This window comes from Thunnus maccoyii, chromosome 15, assembly GCF_910596095.1.
Source record: "Thunnus maccoyii chromosome 15, fThuMac1.1, whole genome shotgun sequence".
NCBI classification, from domain to species: domain Eukaryota; kingdom Metazoa; phylum Chordata; class Actinopteri; order Scombriformes; family Scombridae; genus Thunnus; species Thunnus maccoyii.
The window spans coordinates 25,740,939-25,763,763 of record NC_056547.1 but is presented as its reverse complement, the minus strand read 5'-3'; the positions used below and the strand labels follow the sequence as shown (position 1 = coordinate 25,763,763).

The 22,825-nt window shown below is 39.9% G+C and overlaps 1 protein-coding gene across 7 annotated transcripts in view; it reads left to right on the top strand.

Moving 5' to 3' along the window:
* Positions 1-22,825, top strand: part of trappc9 (trafficking protein particle complex subunit 9) — a 214,871-nt gene that overhangs the window by 114,725 nt on the left and 77,321 nt on the right. For 6 of the 7 annotated variants that reach the window (XM_042434953.1, XM_042434950.1, XM_042434951.1 and 3 more), the window contains one exon: positions 19,414-19,567. In XM_042434953.1, coding sequence (XP_042290887.1) covers positions 19,414-19,567 — 154 coding nt within the window. Of the gene's footprint in view, positions 1-193; positions 356-19,413; positions 19,568-22,825 lie in introns of those variants that run through there. The other variant, XM_042434957.1, reaches the window with a different exon arrangement.

Sequence of the window (22,825 nt, the reverse complement as noted above, 5' to 3'; positions counted from 1 at the left end):
TATTCAACATGTCAATGGTCCTAAAAATAATTCATTCCCTTATCAGTCATCAAAAGCATGTGAGAACTTTTCAACATTCTTTACAGCTCAAATTGAAAAAAGAGTGAGATTATACCACAGATTTGTAACCTCACTATTACCCACCCACCCACCCACAGTCTCATTCCCCTCTTTTCAATTGATCTCTCTCCAGACACTGCTGGAGACTGTCTGTCAGTTTAACTGCTCCTCATGTCATCGAGATGCAATCCCATCCAGACTCTTCAAAGAGCTCCCACCACGTATTTTTCCAATTGTTCTTTCCATTATCAACTGCTCACTAGCCAATGGTTATGTACTGTCTTTTTCAAGTGGGCTCTTGTGTAACCTCTTCTCAAAAAAATAAAGAAATAAAAAAAAGATCCTAATGTACTCAACAATTATAGACCAATCTCCAAACTCCCACTTCAGTGGAAGATTGTATACAGACAGTGAACTGCCCACATGTGCCAACATGATATTTTTTAAAGTTCCTGGTTTTGGAGAAAAACACAGCACTGAGACTGCTCCACGTATGATGATCTTCTCTTTGCTGCTGATGCTGGTGAAGGGTCTGCCCTGATCTTACTGAAGTTCTGCCTTTGACGCCAGATCATAGTACCTTAACTTGCCGTCTAAAAGACATCTTAGTAGCTTCACATCATCTACTAGGGGTGGGAATGCTGAAGGGGGGAAGTTTTTCTGTGCTCACAGAACATCTCAGTCAGTGCATGTTCATATGAGTATGATTTGTGACATCACAACTAGCTTGGAGCCAGTTGTAGTCCAGTATGCAACTTACACAAGTGTGATATGGAAAATTGAAGCCTTCAGTGCACAAACACTGAGAATGGACTTTACAGGGAAGTAGGAGACATATTTTGTCCAGCAGTTAAACTAAAAATATTAGTATTCATATATTCTGGATTTTTTTTTCAATGAGGAGGAATATTATTAATTAATATTAAGAATTTTAACTACTTAGCTGAACTTTTTTGTGGAAAACCCATATAAGACGTAAATAAGTGTTTTTTTTTTTAATCTTTTAGATCATGTCTGATGGGATCTTTAATTTTCAAGCATTGTTTACTCTTCAGATATTAAAGCAACACACTGGTGTTATTTCACCCATGACCTGAACAACAATTTTACTAAATAAGCCCATATTTATTTGCTTATTTATAAGCGTAATTCATGGGTGCATGGGGGATATTATGGAAGAGTTTTTGAGTAATAGTGTTGGTCATTAGGATCGAGAATGTGGCCAATCAAAATATTTTCAGTGGATCAGGATTGGCCCGATCTGTTTGTGATTTTTATGTTTATGTTAACCCATTGCAATGTGGGTACATTATTAAAAATCCCCTACTGTGGCGTAAAAACACAATTCATTTGCAGTTTCAATTAATAGTGTTCATTAGCAAGTGAGGTGCGCACAGCTGCATTTACTTTAAACAAATCCCTTTGCATGTATTTCAGTGTCAGTCTGAAAGTGCACTTTGCCACCACACTGCTACTGCTGATAAAAACTGCATGCGAATTCAGTGTTTTTGTATGAGGGGTTGAAGGCAGGCTATCCCAATCATCCAACCCTTCCTGCCACAGCAGATCCAATACGAGTCTCCTCTCTCTGTGAATATTATACAAAATACTAGAACACATTACAGGAAAGCCTTGATGTAACTACATTTATTAATTATTTTCTTTAATAACTTTATTGCAGGTCTACTTTAGGCCGAGCATGCACTGTACAGCTGTATCATGTAAAAAAAAGATAAATATCTGGGTATCATCAAATGCTGAGAAGATACTCAGAAGAACTCAGATCACGATTTGAGGGAAGAAAAAGAAACATGATCATGTCATCCCTACAGTTTCTAGCAATTCATCTTGCTAGGATAAATGCATTCCAGTATTGAAATAGGAGATGTATAAGCATCAAACTCATTATATGTTAATGGTGAACTTTTTTTTTACACCCGACAATGTATGTTTGACAGCGTATATACTCTATAAAGACTGATATATCGGCTGCGACAGTTATTTCCCCCAGTATATTTCATGATGGAGTTTTCTGTTTTTTTCAGCGGTTTCAGTCTGTAAAAGCTGCAATAACCCTTCTTCACTCTTCCTTAAGGAGCTGCTAATTCACCTAAAAGAATTTTATTTTTCTGGGTTTCAGTTTTAGTGTTCCATAAGAGTTTTCCTCTTCACTGGGAAAAAATCTGGGGAAACCTTAAATTCATATAGGAGTGTAGTACTTTTTCAGTTTCCACTGGGATGCAGATACAGTATACCTGCATATGTGCATGTATATCTTCACACTCTCTCTCACCTTTTTTGTAGTTTACCTCAGCCTCTCTCTCTCTCCCTCGCACAGTTTGTCATTTCAGTGGAAAGTGGCAAATTACAATTCCTGTCAGCACCGTCTCTCCAGTGCATCCTTTGCCACAAGCAGAGGTTCGCTGTTGGTGACTCATAGACCTTTCTCCACAGGGGTGGAATGTTATTATATGAGGGGAATTAGGAGTTGGGAGGGGATCTTTTCAGACAGAAGCAACAGCTCATCACTCTGCTCATTCCAAATAATCTTTTATGTACATAAATGAGCTGTTAGGATCAACAAGCAAGCTTACCAGCATTTTGTTGCTGTTATTGTCCACAGATAAGGTCTAACCCCTCTAAACACTCCAAAAAAGTTGTTTTTAAAGATGCTGTTTCATTTACCACTACGTTTCAACAGGTTAGCTTGGTGAACGGGTTTAATCATTGTTAAACTTAAAGCAAACAGTTATACATGCTCCTACAACTTAAAAGGTGTGCAGTTAATTCAGAGATGTATTGTAGATACAACACACTATAATGAGAAGTGGTCTTTTATGGTTTGAAAGTATTTTTTCTAGAGTTGATCAAGGTATGATTGAATGTGTGCACATACACTGGACAGCCAGGTCTGACTTTGATTTAGTATGACTGGTATCATATCTGTAGTGCAGTCACTGCTTAGTAATTGCTGGTTAAAAGGTAGAACATTGCTATGTTTGCTCTTTTTTATTATCAGGAGTCTCTTGAAAAAGAGATTTTGATTTCAAGAGCCCATGCTGGTTATCCATTTACCACCCACTGTTCTGCTTGTGGGATACTAGCATTGTGTCAAACTTTGACTGTCTGAAGTCATATTCCTCTGTGCTGTGGATCTCCTTTGTTGTCCAAACATGTCAGTGAGCCACACCATGGCGCTGAGTGACCATTCACGCCACAAAGAGTCTGGGCACATTAGTTAGTTATAAAACATCTCCAGACTAATAACAGCGATCACGTTTTTCTTTGGAGAGTAGTTCTCTGTAACACTGCGTATGTGAGGGAACGTGGTTTTGTTTACAGTGTTTTGTTAGCTTGCTGTGCTACAACCTCTTAACTTTGTACTGAGGTTCTTTAAAAAAAGAATGACAATGTTTTCAGTTTCAATATGATGATGATTTGTTATTGTTAAGTTACATTAAGAAATACACCTTTTGAGAATCTCCTCCATCTTTACTTGCACTACAAGCAGTTGCACTCAGAGGTCTGGTTAGTTATTTTCCACGATAATGTGATCATGGTTTCAGACTCATCTTTTCGGTCATTGTGGTCAATTTAGGTACAACACATGGCAGTGTGTACAACTGAAATAGACTCTCCTCAGACAACTTTATTTATCCCGAAAGGGCAATTCAGTTTGGCAGTATACCCAGACCATGCATAAGAAAACAAAAAACAAACAAACAAATAACAGACAGATCTATGCCAGAGACAGTCAGTACTCACAGACATGTAAATAAATGAACAATAAATAGATACGTAATAGATAAGTAAAATCCTAGTCCCAGCAATAACAAGCCTCAGAATGATTAGTTAAGACAATAAAACTCCACGAGTATGGAAATATTATTCATTCCACACACTGCTATCAAGGTTTAACAGCCTGATGGCAGAAGAAATGAAAGATTTTGAGAGACGATTTGTCTTCACAAGTGGCGCTGTAAAACGATGGCCTGAGGGCATTAAAATGAAGTCAGAGGTAAAAAAAATATAACATAAATATAAAACTGTTGTCAGATAGAAGCTTGTTTGCTTTTTTCCTGCCATCAGAATGTTCTGTTAAGTCAGGTCATCTGTCACTGTTTTATAATTCCCCAAATTGCCAAGATTCACTCGACCCATCTCTCATTGATACGTCCTACAGTAAATGGTGTACATACTGTAAGAACATAAGCAGAGGTCAGTATGCATAATGTGCCATCTCTGTAATTGATTCAAAAAAACCCAGCTTCTCTAGAAACTGATACAATATGACACAATGTGCCTCTGAGGTAAAACATGTCAAGTCTGGTAACGACTGCAGATGTATATATAGACTTACATGTCTTTTTCCCCCTTTGACTGACATTCCCTGTAGACACAGCAGTTGCCTTTGACTCCACTGATCAGTGCTTCCGTCCTGTAGAGATTTCTCTTGAAGCCTGACAGACACATAAATTCATTATCAGAAGATTAGCTCAGATTTAGCATATTGGTTCTTTCATAGCATATGATATTTCTGTAGATACCCCTACAAGGCAGAGAATAGTGGATGCAGCCTCACTCATCCCCAGCTCAGTTCTGGCAACATGCTGATCATTTCCTTTGACACACACCCAGTGCACACACAGATTATTCAGAGTGGGGTAGGATTTTGCATACAGAGAGAAACAAGGCCACAGACTTGTGGATCTCCGTCTGCTGAACCATATTGTGCTTGTCTCTCCAGCTCATCCTCTCTCAACATCAGATGGCCATGTCATTTCAAATTTCTTTCCTGTTTTATGATGAATGAGGTGTCAGGCGCAAGATGTTTTCTGGAGTCTTCATCCAGGACTTGTGAAGCTAAGTCTTCAATCTGACAGTCACAAAAATGACTCTGTCAATCATCCACACTTTCCTCCCACAACAAACGATTTTTAATTGTTTCTATTGAGCTTTATCATGGCTACACAAATAGAAAAGGAAGAAGAGGCCTTCATGCATGGAGAGAAAAATAGCAGTTTGAACGGTAGATTTAATAGTTTCTTGACTTGTGCCCATATGAGGGGAGTCTGAAGACAGCAACACGGAGCTGTTTTCATCTTCCGGTATAGCCACATTTAAGTCATTTTAGATAGTGACAGGTGATGGCTTACTGTACATTTATTGAATGGTGTTACTAAAAAACAAAGACCCAATTGGTTGTGTTTGAGCAGTAAGTTTAGTTTGTCGAGTGTGTATTCTTTCCCTGTGAAGGTAACACGTGGATAGGGGGGAACAAGGTGAGCGACAGAGTGCTGCTTTCATCTTCTCATATCATTCACAGACATGTCTTTTACAAGGTCTTTATCCCCTTGATGGTGTTCTTTAATGACGAATGAAAAAAAAGTGAAGCACCTCAGAATGTGAATGGTCACTTTGATGTTTGGAAGCGCTACAAGGTTCCCAAAGACCGCAGTGACACCACACAGTGATGCCCAAACTTTAATTTTTTCCCGATGTTTGCTTTGAACAAAGCAGAACAGAGAGGAGAGGATGTGTATCTATCTATTCTTCTGTGGTTGGATGCTGCTGATATTCCTGGCATAACATTATTCTTGGCTAAAGAATATTCAAAGTGTGTGCTGCTGTGTGTTATTTTTTTTTATTTCAAGCAATTCCCTTTAATCAGTTACTAGACATATTAACAATCAATAATCAGATAATCATTTGAAAAATGATGCAACACTAGGGGGATTCATGAGTGTTCCATAATACAAGTGTTTTTTACCACGTTAGTGGCAATTGTTAGATCCACCATTTTTTACTGACATTCATGTACCCCAGCGGATGAATCTTACTGACTTTGGTATATCCTCTGACTTGTGCTCTAGCGCCACCAGCAGGTTGGCATGAGGTTTTCAGTGAAACAACTGTTGGATGGATTGCAATAAAATTTGGTTCACATGTCCCCTCTCAGGGGGACATGTGCCTTTTGGTGATCTCCAGACTTTTCCTGTTGCACCATCAAATTTAAAATGTGTCCAATAACTAATGACATTCCCATCAGCCTCAGCTGCACCTTGTGTTTTGTGATCATTAGCAAATGTACAGTAAGCATGCTAACATGCTAAACCAAACATGGTAAACATTGTACCTCTTAAGCATCAGTATGTTAGCGTTGTCATGGTAAGCATGTTAGCATGCCAAGTTCAGCTTTTCGCTCAAATTGCACTGTGGCAAAGTACAGCTTCACAGAACTGCTAGCGTGGCTGTAGGTTCTTAGTCTTGTTAAACTATTGGCTTTACCCATAATCGCAATAAAATCCAAGTAGATTAAGTATTTCAGTAATAAATTATAGCATTAACAAAAGGATGTCTTCATCTACAGTTGCAGTGCTCCGACTCCATTCCCTTTAGCTTTAAAGAATGGCCAGAGAAGTTCAAAATATTAGATATAGTAAATAATGCTGAACCACTTGTAGGCTTTTTTTTGAGAACATTAGTTTGATAAGACTGAACATGGAGGGTAGATTTAGCACTTACAACAAAGTCTAGTCCATTTTCTTGTAAAAGGGCTGTAGCTTTAAATATTTGTTACTAAATAACCAGCAATAAACTTCGTGTTACTGATTTTATTAACATAATAAGCATACCTTAGCTACATGATTGGGGTGAGCCAAACGCTGTTTGTCTGAAAACATCTGCTCAGGTGGAACAGATGCCCTGGGAATGCACAAATATTGTCGTCAACTTTACCAGCATAGGAAATCCTTAAGGAGGATGTTCCATGCACATTTCCAAGTCTATATATATATTCTGGGGCTCTGCTGGAATATCTTTGTATGATTTACAGTTCAAAAAATGTGTTTATATTATACTGGTCCTTTACACAGTCCCTCAGTTCAGCCTCTGTCTGAAATAGGCCATTTTAGCTCCTGTTTCTTTAAGGCCCCCCTTCCGATGAGCCCACTCTTTTCTCTCGGCTTGGGAGGCTAACAGTAGTAGTTGCATGTCATTTCTTGCTCTCATTCTTTACTCGAAATGGAAACTTCATATACATTAGTACATGTTTGAGCCAAAATCTGATCTGATCTGATCTGAAATTTGTAAGTGGACAACATGAACAACCTGTGGAACTACTTTAGCAACAAAGGCTATGGAACGGACAGCGGTTTGTGGGCATGTGCGAACAATGTGATGTCAGTTCAATGGGGAAGTAGGGGTAACATTGCAGAGTGTTCATAGCAGGTGGAAGCCCTGACTTTTGACTTGCAGGCAGCATTTTACATACGTTCACCTCAACCATGTTTAACATCCAACACAATAACAGTATATACATAACAGAAAATTACAAAAAAGCCTGATATGTCCCCTTTAAGCATTTAACTTCTACTGGTAAATTGGATTTACCCCCAAAGAAGCTGGAATTTTGTTAAGAAAGTTCATGACCTTTGTTTTGATATTGTTGAAAAGTACTGCTAGTCCCCAGAATTAACACTGCAACTGCAGAGGTGCTCTCCACTGTCCGACATGCCCATCCCCAACCTGCAAGATTGAGCATGGAAAATTATGGCCATAAAGGTTTTGATAGTGATACTGTAAAATTAAACATGCATTCATTAGTATGCTTCACCATGCACATTAAGTCTGGTTTTGGCAAAATGACTAATTCACCCCACAATACTCCTCGATGGCAGTTTTTTCAACCACCTTGAGTTTAGAAAAATGATCAGGCTCTAATGGTCACTGCTCTGCATAAACAGCATGCAAATTAGCACTGCTCTCTTCACTTACTTTATATTCTTTCATTTGAGAAAAAAGGAGCGATCCTGTTCGTCAGACAGCTCTGACCTTTCTGGGACTGAATCTTTGATCTAATGAGCAAATTATGATGAGACTGAGCAAATGAAAGATTCTGTTATTAATATGAATTGAAAATAAGAAATGTTGTCCAAGATGTCAGGCTGAAAAGTAATTTGCATAAAACAAGTCTTCAAACATTGTAATTACGTGGGTTTGACTGTAAGTCAGTCAAGTCCTTTGCTGGGTGATCCTTTTGTATAGGATCAGTTTGATGCAAGTGTTTGAACAGTATCTAATTATCAGAATAGAAGAGCAGAGGCCCTGAGGCTCTTGTCTCTAGCCATCAGCTGTATAAATATAACCAGTAGGAGAACACCCTCGGTCACCTCCTTGTGATGTGATCCCTCTAAGCTCATCCTTAGCATCTTCCAGGAGATTTCTTTGCACCACTCATTCCACAGTTTCTTTGTTGAAATCCATATTGTTGTTTTCTGTCCTGACTTTCAGCTCTCTTTTCCCTAGTTGACCAACTCTTATAATTAATTAGTATTCTTGAGTGACTCACAGCACATTGGCATTAAATCTGAATATTTGTTCAAAAAACCTGTAAAAACTCCAACCTTAACCCAATGTCCACTTACTAGCTTTTTCTGTAGCATTTATGGAGCTTTCAACCTCTCATCGTCCTCCTCGGTGGATGGGGTTTGCTCAGTAAGCATTTTCTTTGGTTTAACTATCAATTCCAAGAATGAACTTTCAGGCTTAAATCTGGATGTGTTTCTGTAGTTCTATCTCACACAGGCTCTGCACTCTACTGGACTCTATGGGTAATACTCTCCTCTAATCACATGCACACAATCACCCACTGAAATTTGCATGTATGTAGCTGGCCAATCAGTACATGCCTACCGATGACGTGTCTCACACAGTTTACAAGGCAGTGTTTCGCTGTTGTTCTCAAACTTCTCACTTCAGTGATGGCAAATCTACTCTCTGATCTTACCTCTCCACAGATGGAGTTGCCATGCTAGCACAGCTCATCTCTCTGGCTAACTGTGATGCGGCTAGCAGCATTATCTCCTCACTGAGGAATAAAGCTTCACGCCCACACATTGGCCGGGGAGAGGGTACCATATGTCTGCTTAGTGTCAACACTGTCTCCTGCTGTTCTCGCCGCTATCCTTCATGGGACCGGCATACTGGCATACTCCTTAAGGAGTAATGCCTCAAGCCCGCACACGAACGGAGGAGGGGAGACATCATGTCTGTTTCGCTCCCCCCCCAGTTATTTCTGTGGGAAATACAAAGGGGAACGAACACATTGACACAGCATCAAATGCTGTGATGAGGCAGCAGACGGTGATGTGTTCACGGACCACACTGTTGGCTTGGCCTTTTTGATAGCCCCCCATAGGCAGGAGAGGGCCGAATCAGAGTACCACAGCTTTCTGGCTACCGCCACCTCTGACAGTTTTATGAGGAAACGTGTCACAGCTGCACATTAATGGAGTGGATGGACAGAACACTGAGACTGGGTTATTCCCTCCAACTTTGCCCTGTTCCTCCTCCGTTCTTGAGCATCAAGGAGATAAATCTATCCTCTCAAGAGAAGATAGATTCTCTCTCCAAGGACATCAAGACCTAAACAGGCTGTCTTGATCGTTCCTACTCACAACAGACAGAGGGGTTTTTACTCCATGTACTTCCTGGTTCCCAAGAAGGTGTCTGAATGGGTCTGAAATGAGGTTTCAGACCCATTTTGGATATACGCATCCTAAATCAGTTTATTGTCCGAAAGACGTTCCACATGCTAACCATCAGGTGATTGCTGGAACTGGTTCCACCAGGCAACTGGTTCGCCACCATCGACCTGAAGGATGCATATTTTCACATAGAGGTGGCACTGAAATGCAGGTAGTTCCTGCGTTTTGCCTTTCAGGGTATAGCCTACAAGTACAATAGGCTACTATTTGGCTCTTCCTTGGCTCCCCCGGAGATCCAGCAAGTGTGTGGATGCTGCGCTGCAACCGCTGCACAACCATAGCATGAGGGTCTTCTTGTACTTAGACGACCTCATCGTCATGGCCATGGTCCAAGGAATGGGCCATTTTCCACATATCCACACAAGTTCGTGCTGCACCTAACCCGGTTAGGTTTTGCCATCAACTGGAAGAAGAGCGCTCCCCAGCCACGCCAAAAGGTGGAGTATCTTGGAGTCATGCTTGACTCATCTACAGGTTGTTCTGTTGGAACAGACAGACGGCCCTGCAGCAGGCAGTTCTTGGACTGTGGCGGGGAGCAGCAGTGACGGCTTTGTCATGCAGGTGTTGGGGCTCATGGCGGCGGGCCATCCAGTGGTTCAAGTGGAGGCTGCAGCCTGAGGTGGTGTAGCAGCTTTGGAACCGGTTCAGGGAAGCAGAAGTGGATCCGTTCACCAGTCGCAACAACACACACTTCCCACTCTGGTTCTCTCTGACGCTGCAAGACGGCCAAGGATTCTCCCCTTTCTATAGTATCTGGTAGAAAAAGAACTCTCTCATGCCACTATTAAAGTGTCTGCAGCAGCTATTTCCACCTGTCTTGAGGGTTTTTGGCAACAGACCTATCTTTGCCCAACCCCTCATGAAACAGGGTCACAGGGGGGTACATGTCTCTTGGACATGTGCCTTGAGGATATATGCCTTGTTTATAAGGTTCCATCTCTTGGACATGACGGGCTCCTTTTAAAGGTCCATGCTCGCAGAGGTGACTCAGGACTTGTGAAAAGGGTGGTGTGAGTGTTATGATATTGTAACCCTAGTTCTATATGTTCAAGTGGAGCCCTCTACCTATGGACCCTGATGTGCCTTAACCGTCCGCGGAAGTGGTTGTGCAATGAGAGCAGCAGTGAACTGCTGCCTTATATACTGTGTGAGACACACGTAATCGGTAGGCGTGTCCTAATGGGCTGGCTATGTACATGCAAATTTCAGTGAGCGATTGCGTGCTTGTGATAAGAGGCGAGTGTTACCCATAAAGTCCAGTAGAGGGCTCTGCCTGTGCTTATAGGACTAGGGTTACAATATCATAACCTTCGTTTTGTATCACCTACACACAAGTACAGGTAATGGAAGACTTTAAATTAAAATAATTATAGTAAGAAACTGTATTTATACAGCACCATTCAAAATAAAGTTAATAAGTGCGTTTCATAGGAAAATCAAGATTAAAACATTCCAGCACTATAATTAAATAGAATCAGGCAAATAAAAGCAAAAGTAAATACAAAAGAGGAAGTTAAATAGAATATAGCATACCATAAATATTTTAATAAGAACTGGAAAAATAACATTGATAAAAGGCTTTTTGTGATTTAAAACACTTACAGATTCTGTAAGTGTCCCCCAAATTATCAAAAGACTATTTTCTACCTTACCAGTGTAGTTGTAGCCAGCCATGCAGATGCCTTTTGGGGTTTTCTTTTTCTTGTTTTCTTTTTCTTTCTTTTTTTGAACACCTCAAATTAAATTCTGTTCACCTTCATTATATTTGGTTTGAGGCAAAAATCTCAGAGGTTGATAAACCTGGGCAAATGAAATAAACTATCTACATGGCATACTAAAAAAAACATTTAAGCTAATCTTTGAAAGCTTAATATGTTTCATTGTAATAAACATAACATTCAGTGGTTTGGATTCTCTGTCTTGAAAGCCATCCAGTATCTTTTTCTTTGCTAGCAGCAGTTTGCTCACAGACCCTCCTGATCCCCACCCCCACTCTGCATCAACACCACAGCTGTGTCTCCCAGGGGATATAAACAGGCCTATGGGGGTTTACATCTCATCCCAGTTTCAACCCCTAGGCACTAACTAGTTACCACTGCCGTCTACTATTACCATTGCAGAGCCAGCTCAGTAATACCACCTGTAGTTGACTGGGGAGTTAGCGCTCACTGCAGCAGTTTCTCTTTTCTAGCCATGTCTCCTCTCCATTCGCCATGCCTTTTGGCTCTGCCGGATCGGTGCACACAAGGGCAGACACGCCTCATTGCACGAGCTTTTCAAACAAAGCTTGTTTCCATGGTGACCACCTTTCCCGTTCTTGTGCTACTTTTCATGGCAGCGGAGCACATAATGCATCTGCAGGCAGTTATCCCATCTTCAACAGTCCCAGCCGAGAGTGAATATTATCATGTGATTTTTTTTTTTTCTCAAAACCTGCAGATCAAAGTTGCTTCTCTCTCTCTGTGTCTCCATTTGCCATGAAAAGAGTGTAAAATGCTCATTACATGAACAATATCATGTCCAATGAAAAAATACTTGTATCTGCTGAGGAGAGGGCATAGGAGCAATGTTTTCTGACAAAGATGAGGGCTGACTGCTGTGATGTACATCTGCTGCTGCTGGTCCTCTCTTTGGGATTCAGCTTCACACCACTGTCATATTTTCTTAGCATCTGTGGGAGTTTTTTTTTTTCTTTACACATTTTCATGAAATAATATGTTCCCTAGGGGGCGTTTTAGCCCTGTTGGCTGTCAGGAGATGGGTTAAGGTGCTAGAGCATCAAGATCTTTTTCTACTCACATGTCCTTATATACAATATTTCTACAATTCTTCCATCCAGCTGCCTCAATCCACTGGTGCTAGTCATTTGACACAACGTAATGTACATCATGTTTTTATATTGCTGCTATTCTGGAAAGGTGCTTCATCTCCTCTGAATTCATATATTCACATAGACAGATATACAGCAGATTTGTGTGCCTCAGACAGCCATTTCCTTCTCCAGTCACCTGTGACTTCATTGAGCTTAATGTTATGGTTAGGCCCCGTGCTATCATTTTAGTGTCCAGCTCACATACAAATCAATAATGTATTATTAGTTTGAATTCATTTACAAACAGCACAATCACCTGTTCAAATGCAGCTGGGGACTTTTGTTGCGTGTCATTCCCTTTCCCCTCCTGATGTCCTGCCTCTCTCTTTTGTGCTATCTAATAATGGCAAAATGCCCCCCAAAAAAGCTTCTGGCTTTTAACAGCAGAGACAAAAATAGCTCACTCTGTCAACCCTAGTAATAGTCTACCAAGCCTCAATTTTAATGACAGCCAGCGCATTAGAAGATTGTCTGCACAGTAGCATTCTTGGATACATATCCGCATACAGTAATTGGCTGTAAGGAGTCGTATTTAATGCGGCTCATCATATTGAGTGAGATGTGGATGGATGGAGCGCCACTATCTCTGCAGCCGCTGCAAACAAAGGGTTACACAGAGTCAGCCGCAGTCTAAAAATACACTGTTGCTCTTGCCTGCCTCTGCACAGTCCTCTATGGATCTCCGCCCTTAAGCTCTTGCACGTGAGCTAAAAATAACCCTCTCTGTGAAAACATACACACACTCTGTATGGTCTTCACTCTCAGCTTCTCCCCAGTGACATAACACAATCACTGGCTGTTAAAAAAAGATGCAAAAAGGCTCTGATAAAATGTTTGCTGCAAACAATTTGCTGTTCTGTAACAGGCTGCATAGGGCATATTTCAAACTGTACACATTGCTCACAGCAAGCTTACAGTCACACAATAGAGAAAACCTGCACACAAAGTAGTAAAAGCACAAGACAGTTGAAAAAAACTCAAACAAAACTTGAATACCTTTTTAACTGCGCTAAAATAGACAAATAGTAGTAGTAGTGAAATTAGAGCAACAGCAGTTGACTGGTAGCCATGAAAATTCCGTACACTACTTAAGCATTAGCACCATCATCACCATCAAAATTCTTTTTATATTTTATTATATTCTATTGAAAATGTTTGCTTTTGCACAATCAGATTTCTTGCATCTGCACAACACTGATGTGTTTGAACCTGCTGTGATTTTGTGTCCATAGTTGAGGTTATAGAGCTGGCAGCTGAAATGATTCATGGTTTCGCAGTGGTCAGATGAAAGCGACCCCCATATGCTTTAATGTGATTATCATGTACTTTTGGTCTGAGGCAACACAGCATTTAATTAGGAAGAGGTCGTTTCACTGTGACCGGCTCATCCTAAGCTGGTGTTATTACTGCCATTAAAAAAGGCTTCACTGCCACAGCTTATTGCAGGATGGTGGTAATTAGCAATATAGTGTCAGAAGTCGCACGCAGTGGACACGATATTTAGTGATTCGGGTCTGGTTTGCTTTTAGATGTTTTTTGGCAGAAAAATTAAATCAAGGTGTGTTAGATCTCTCACCTCTACTACCCAAATAGCTCACAATAGCCATTTATTCTGGTGTTCTTCATGGCTCAACTATCTTCGGACTAATTCCGGCTAATGTGCATGCGTCATGGTCCCACAATAGAATGTTGACGAAACTTTTTGATGTACGCTTGTGGGGAGCAGCTCTCATTGAAATCAACAGGGCACTATTTGTGGGTTTATCAACCATGATATAATACATGTGCATGCTTGGACCAGGGTCAGGAGCAAAAATAAAAATGCAATTTGGACATCCTCAGTTGAAATTGCTGTATATTGCCTTAAGTTTGCGTGTCATGATTCTGCCCAAAGACATAACTGCTCCTTTTGGAGAAGCTTGTGGGAAGCAGTTCAAAGAGTGATGGAGTCAAAGACGTGATGGTGGTTAAATACAAGGATGTGCACAAGCTCCTCCCTGGCCTCTACGTACAGTATAAAAGAATCTTCCACAAGTTGCATTATTGCAAATCCTGATTAACTCTGTCTCTCAATTAGTATTACCACATACACTTTGTTGGTTTTTAGTGCTGTGCTTTGTATGACTATCCACCAACCCTGACCTCCTGGATAAGGTGGGGACACTTCTGGATTGGAAAAAACATTGTCAGTGAAGTTAATCTAGGCAGCAATCCTTCAAAACTTATCTGGCAAATCAAATACATTTAATGAAAATGTATTTTGTAGGAGACAGAATTGACTCGCTGATAGTCATTTATAGCACAGCAACTTTTATACATAGAGTTTTAATATCATTCACTGAACAATAATCTTTAGATAGGGTCTGTTCACTCATGCATTTCTTTGCAAAACCATGAAAACTGCACAGAACACGACTGTGCCTCATGCCAGGTGCTTTGAACTTGCTCAAATCTCTGTAACACACCTCTGCTTTGCTCCAACTCTCCCTTACAGTCAAGTACATAGTGAGTCATCAAAATACTAAATGGATGCAGGCTTAAAAACAAAAAACATTGTTTGTGCCTGACAAAAATCCCACTTGGCCAGTACAAAGCCCCACAGACTGACAAGAAAATAGACCTCTCTATCTGTATGTATGGGCATGAATAATATTGCTTATTTCTCTAGATCTAGCCTTCATCTCAGTATGTCTTTATAGGATTTATCTGAATGCTAACTGCTTCACAGCTCACCCTTTTGAGAGATAGAAATTTGGGTGAAAGCACTCCATCCATCCATCCAATCTCACATCTACCCTTGCCGCCTTTCTTAGCCAGAGAAATAAAGGCCAAACAGGCTGTTATCAGCAAGGGGCTTGAGGGAGGCATGGAGGTGAAATGGACTGGGAATTAGGCCTAGAGATGTTCTACGGTGGCCCCAGCTCAGCACACAGGTTGTTATTAAAAGCCTTGTAACAGGCTAGATTAGTCTCCAGATATGGCCTAATCCTTGAAAGACTCCACAATCAAATCAATGAAAAAAGAAGATGGTGCGGAGTGGTGGTGGTAGAGCTTGGCCTCTTAATGCTCTCCTGCTTTAGTAAAAAAAAAAACACTTTTAGGGGTGCTTGGAGGTTGGATGTGGTCTTTGTTGCAGTTAAAACTACTGTTCTATGGACTGTCTCATATTTTATAATTAATTGTATTTATTAACACAAAAAATAGCTATATTTACAGAGTTGTTAATTATAACACTGTCACCCACTCTAGCTCAAGGCTCAGTGTAGGCAACTGGCATGTACCATGTAGTGAACCCCTTTTAAATCCATGTAGGACATAATTTCCCAATACAACACTATACAATTAGTCTAGTATTAGTGTTGGACAGATACAGCTATATCCTAGCCTTTGTTAGCCTCTTTTTTTAGCAGATCCTTTATTTCCCTTATAGACTGGGTTTGATGTGGAGCATAGAAGCCTCAAAATGGATTACTAGATAGCAGCTAATGCAGACAGGCCACTAAAATTCTCACATCAAATCCCACCAAATTAATGTCATTATAAATTAGAAAATTCTACATGCTGTCAATTTTACATTATGTCCTTATTACAGTGAATGCAATTTACAGGAAATACATAGTAATCTTTTCACTGCTATAATGCTAAATGTTTGGTTTTATTTCTTGAAAAACATTCCTTTCCATACTGCTCCCCATTTGAAGTGTTAATTTGGATGTGGCTGTCTGGCTCTCACTAATTACCTGTCCAAAGAAAACCAGTACAAGGCCATACCAAATAGTGTCTTCCCATATATGGTCCATTTGCATTATGGCAACATGGTATTTTTAGACTTAGTGTGTAATGTGCGCTTTTGAAGATGACTGAATGAAAAGCAGCGCCCATTTGAAGATGGGACTTCAGTCAGTGACATAAGCCTAATACCACTAATCTTCAAAGGCGGATGTATTTGAGTGTGGTGCAGCAAGACCTGGAGCTTTTCTTTCCTCTTTGTTTTGAAGTCTTAATTGTTATTTAATTTGTGTTCTGCTTTGTTGTAAAGGCTGTGAAATGATAATTGCATTGCCTTTTCTCCTCCACCTCACTTTGATGTCTGTGTGTCTCTGGACTCATCAAGAGATTTTTTTCTTGTAAGGGTAATTGCATTAATGATTCGCAATACTTGTATATAAGACAGGTGAGACAGCAGATCACCTGTAATGATACCTGTGGGCTGGCTCTTGTGCCAAGCAGATGTCTAAGATCACAATCTGACTTTCTCCCTCAAATTACTCCATGATTAAAGGGTGTTTGTGATTTGCTTGGTCAATGTAGTGTTCACATAATCTCTGTTCTGTTGTAATTCGTCATTTGAGAGCACCGTGATAATAGCTATCAAGAAAAAATACAACAAAGCCTTGGCCCATCTCCCTGTCTGTGCATCAGAAAATGACTCCTCTGGGAACCTTTGAACTGGAATCCAGAGATGAACCTACAATTCAATACATGGATCTACTGTTTTGCCTATCAAACAGAATGAAAATAGCTAAGCACATAGGGCCACAGCTCTTTAATATGTTCATGATGAAATCATTTGCATTGGTCAGTGTGGTTCATGTCAAAGCAGTGATTTAGCAAGGCTTAAAAACAGTGAGTGACCCTAAAAGAACCTCTCATTGCAAGTTGGCTTCCCGTGGTGATGGATGTCCAGGTAATTTTCAGTTAGCAGCCCACCTCAAAGTCATATTGTGTCATTTCTATAAGTAGGTAATGGCAGGAGTACTGAGGGCACAGAAAAATGGACTATATGTTAGACTTTTTTGTTCTGTCCTCTGTGCAAAGAAGAGTCTGATGGTCTGTGTCTCAGTTAAACACTTTGAAGTAAAGCCTATCACTCATCATGACACCGGTAAGAGGCCAGACACATTTCTTCTCTCCTGTGAAGTGCTGCTGTAGCTTCATTTCAGTATTGTGCCTATGTTTCACTTTGCAGTAGAAGTTCAATACGTATCTCCAGGTTTGGTGATTCTGAAGTTTTCAGTGAAGTTGAAGAATCACAAGGTTACAAAAAAGTCTTTTTTTTTTTCTGAAAACAGGTGCTGCTAATGCTTGCAGCTGAAAATGCAGGCTACTGAGAGAATTGAGTGATCAGGGTGGGAAATTCACATTTTAAATATGAACATCTACCAGCCACTGACAGATAAATGTTCAAATTCACCAGCCACTCAATAAAAAAATCATTTTGTGTCTGAAATTTACCAGCCACTTTCATATTTTACCAGCATTTGGCTGGTGGCTGGTGCTAATTTCCCACCCTGTGTGTGATAATTGCTGGTTCTAGTTGTTGGTTCTATTTTTAATATAAAACTACTGATCTGTGGAGCTTTAAACCAAGTTTCTGAAGAGGCTAAGGAATTTCTGAAAACAGCTGGTCACTTTACTGTTTAGCAAACAGTAATCAAATAGGAGTAATATACTTATCTTTGTGGTTTAACTTTCCATATCAGGAGTAGTCCATTTGATGGGGACTATTTACAGTGTAACAGTGCCCAAGTTAATTGTAATGAAGGAACATGTCAGCCAGTGCAGCAGTGAGACTCACTGATGTGTTTGTATGTGTTTTGATTTTATGTGTTTTGATTGAGCTCTATGATACAGAGGAATAAGATAATATATATCAGGCTTTGGGTACACAGAAAACACTTGTTAGTATGATCAATTCATTGTTGGTTTTGATCTTTAATTTAGATTTTTTAACGATAAAAATGCAGAATATACACAGCAGCAGGGCAGCAGTGAGGTTGTGGGTTGCATCACACACTGCTTCATCCAGGGGACATGGGGGGCGGTTCACTTCATCCCTTATTCCTCTTATTTCCCTTTTCCCTTCAGGACATCTCCATACACTCTCTTTGTATTACGCTCTACAGGCATAAGCTCTGAACTCCACAGAGATTTGTGCAGTCAGAGAAAGAATACATACAATTCATGTTTCATCTTGGAATGGATAGTCTAAATGCTGTGGGGATAATTAGAGGTGGGCTTCGGGGTCAGTTTCATAAGCAAATGTGTAAATAGTACACACAGACTTTGAATCCTGATGTGACACTTGATGTAACCTTGGGCAACGAACGCACTGGCTCTTTTTAATAAAAAAAACTTAGAAACACCCACAGAATAGAGGGGGAAGCTTGGACCTCAGGGTGTTTGTTCAGACTAGATAAATAATTTATTACTTGCCAAACCACACAAAGCAGTCCACATTGGCTGTCATCAGGCAGAAATGTAAGCAAGGTTTCCTTCATGGAAATATTCTGTAGATGAAGATTAACATAGTCACTGTGATTTATTGAGGGTAAAACATAGAAATATGTAAATGGATTAGTATAGTTCACCCAAACATATTTTTGGTATTAATCATCCAAGCTTTTCCTGAACAGGGCACGGGATGAGTTTTACCCCGGATGAGTACTACACTAATAGCTTTTATGGACTTGTTGAAATTATTTTGCTGTTTTTGAATTAGGTTTTCATTAAAGACCCCCCCCAGACATGTATTAAAATGATAAGATACTCTGCTTGGAACAATAATGTGTGTCTGATACGGTTTTTCCACAAAAAAAGTAAAATTCCCATGTTAAAATCCTTAAAATCCTTGGCATCTACTCCCTCATTAAACATTCCATAATCTATGAATATGCAAATATATTTCATTTCAGAAGTTTAACTGTTGTACACTAGATGTCTCCTACTTCCCTGTAAAGTCCATTCTCAGCCCTCGTAAACTGAAGTCATTTGACTCTCGATTAACTCAGTTATGTTTCAAATGACAGTTATGTAACTGTCATTCCCAGAGTCATAAAACTTACTGTTACTGTGGAGTTTCCTATTAACCATTTAGAAATTATGTAAACTGAAACTTGTGTCTGTAAGTGCCTCTTCTATGTCCTGTTGCAGGATGGCCATCCAGGTTGACAAGTTTGACTTTGAGAGTCTGCCACAGCCGGACCAGGAGACAGTTCGCTTCACTAACCCCAAACAGCTGGAAGAGGAGCGACAACATGCCCAGGGCTGCCAGATCAACAGCAAGCTGGACATCTGTTGGAGCATCATATCCTTCCAGTGCCTACATGCATGGTAGAGCTTAATCAGAGAAAACAGCCTGGGGCAGAAAGTAGATGGAACTGGGAAAGGTTTACATTCATAATTGAGTGTCCTCAGTCTCTACCAAATCAATAAGCAGGTTATAGTTTTAAGTGGTCAAATGGATTTAGGCAGCACTATATTTGCTGAATGTTGTTGTTTGTTGACATCAGTGAGATCAGTGATATAAGACATCTGGATCTTACATCTGGAGGCCCTCTGGCCAGCAGGGAACTTGTTCGACTGCACTGACAGATGGGAAAGCGTATGGTGAAGTGCTTGCCGCTTTGACACTGTGAAGTGATGTCTTAGTGTGTGTATGTGTAATTGCACCACATACAGCACACACAGCAATATGACTTGAACATTTTCCCTTTTTTTTTTTTTTGGTTCAACTAAGGTAATCTTTGGTACCATTATTGCTAGCAGGCTGCCCTTTGTGTTCTGCTTCTGCGTAATTTTCTAATAAGTGATTTTAAACAGTCGATTACAGAGAGTCACATGGTATGCACCTTACCCAATATATCCCTGTGATGCATTTTTTATTTTTGCCATTGTTCTCAATGCTGAAGATGCATCTGAACTAATATGGGTTAATAACTTTGAAACCACTACTAAATTAAAAGTCTTCTGCAGGGTTTTTCAACCAACTCGCCCCATGAATGAGGGAGTTAAAGAAACTGTGGGAATCAATCAGTTCCTTTAACATTCATGCTTGCGTTCCCACTACAGCTCAAAAATTGTGAATATTAGGCAAATTAAAACATTAATAGATTAAAAAGTGACAGCTATATTTGACACTTGAGATGTGTTTTTCATGCAACAAAACAACCAACTGTTGTGAGACTGAATCCACATTGGAAAGGAGACATGCACTGATGGCAAAGGAAATTAAAAACAACAAGAAGACAGGAGCTCTTTTTAGATTCTTTGGGAAGTTGGCTACATAACTCGTTTAACATCAGCAACCTTTATTTCCACCTCAGAACACATGATTAGTGCTTAATCCTGCATAAACACAATTCGAATATTAGATGAACATACTGTTACACATATCAGGAAATATATACTATATGGGGTCCTTACAACATTCTAAATCTCATGTTGACAGCATCATATAATATTATATCAGCCAAAACACATGAGAACGGCATAGTTCAATCAAATCAAATCTTGGCAGCTTGGACTGAATAAAGGCCAACAAACCAAAACGTGAGCCACATGCCAGCAGTCAACATTGAAATAAAATTCACAAGTATCATAAAAAGTTCCTGTTGAAAAGAGCCACTGATCCCCATGCATACAGTGCTGTGACTCAGCCCATAACTGATCAGTTGGCAGTTACCAGTGCACACATTCAGAGAATCAAGAACCGCATGTCAGATTGTTGGTGAGCATGGTGTTCAATTAATGATGAATCCAAGCTCTGAGGTACTGAAGTTGCCATTATATTTTTCCCTTTTTACGAAGGCGTAAACACTCCTGTCATTATGTTCATTGTTTTATCTACAAGTAATTTGTCAGCGTGTAGGCAGGGGCAAAGAAAGAAAATGACATACAAATGTATTCTCAGCAGCGAGTCTAATAGCACTCCCTTTATTGCTGCAAACTTTACTGCAGGAAGTGCCTGTTTAAATCATTTTATCCAATTTAGAACATAAATCATGGTGGTAATTTATAAATTCTAACAAGTTTCTTTGAAATCCAACAGACAGTCTGTATTGATGATGTCATCTACAGACAAATCCTGTTGCTGCTTCATAGACCATGAGACAGCCACTGTGATTTTTCACCAAATGTAATCAAAAGAGAATCACATTTAAGAAAGGTACAACACTCTCCCTTAAGGGCAAAGTGGAAAACTGATCCAAAGATATATAGTCAGTCAGTCTTGCAACCTTCATCAGAGCAACATTTTCTCATTCACAGGTGGGAGCCATACTATACATTCAAATACAGCTCATTTGGGTGGAACGGAACTTTGTGTGAAGTAAATTACTAATTCAGAGTCAAAAGAACGACACCAAACTTGTCACATAATGTCATCAAGTCGAGTTTCTATGATCTGATTTCCAGCACAGGGAGACATCCCTCTGTGTGTAGATAGTGACTAAGCTGTCTAAAATCATTGGAAGAGCACAATGCACATTCTGCTTCAGGGTAGATTTTGCCTTTGCAGCATGAAAAACTAGAGAAATAAAAGATTTGATTACAGTGCATGTCACACTCAGAAGCACTCACTTGGCCTTGAGCAAAGTAACAGTCATTTTAGTTTGTAATTTATGAGTTCTCTACTATATTATTTCTGTTCTGTTGATGGTGCTCAGTTATAGTGATTCGCTCATAGGAAAAGGCTTTGCTATATACAGAAAAAGAGGAGAGAAGAAGGGAATGTGTTAGGTGTGTCTTCCCCTGGAAAAGATTGTTGCCAAGTTCACGAATCATCTTTGAATGCACTGTGTGGAAGTTAATTTGTGTCTCAATAGCTGTCCTAACAAGCACTTATATCAGTTTCACAGTTGCTATACAACTGCATAACTCTCTGTACAGTTGTTTTAGCCAGAAGAGTATATGTGGCATACAGTTTGTCATAGATACCGCCGCTAACCATAAGTGACAGTTGCTTCAAGTATACAGTTGATTGACTTCAGGGGACAACAGTGCAGTGTAGTACTTGTTTTAACTTTGTAAATATCACCTTTAAGACATGTGCTCAGTTGTAATCTGGAGGCAGCACTATTTGTGTCATCTCTCGCTCTAAACTTAGGTCTAAGGGTCTTCTGACTCTAAAGGGTCAGTAGGCTTTAGGAACATTCTAGGACCACTCACACCCACTCTGTATGTTTGTATATTAAGCTGCTTGACTGAAAAGTCGCTAATATAGCTCAGAAGAAAGCACCAAATGCATAGAATTGATCAACAATTAATAGTACAAATCATGAACAATTACGGTCAGTGAAAACCATAGATGTAACAAAACTCCATGCAACATTTTGGAGGCATTTATGTTTATATTTCAAATAACTTTAGAGAACAATGAAGTTTTGAATGTCTGTAAAACAATGACTCTTGAAAGACTTTCTCTTGAAAATATTCAGTAACGGCAAACATTTAAGTGCCGAACTCTGAATGATTGTTGACTATAAGTTTAGCTGGTGGACAAACATCTTTGGTTTCCCTGATTCCTCAGCTCTGTGGTAAATTATGGAAATTGACTTGTTGGATG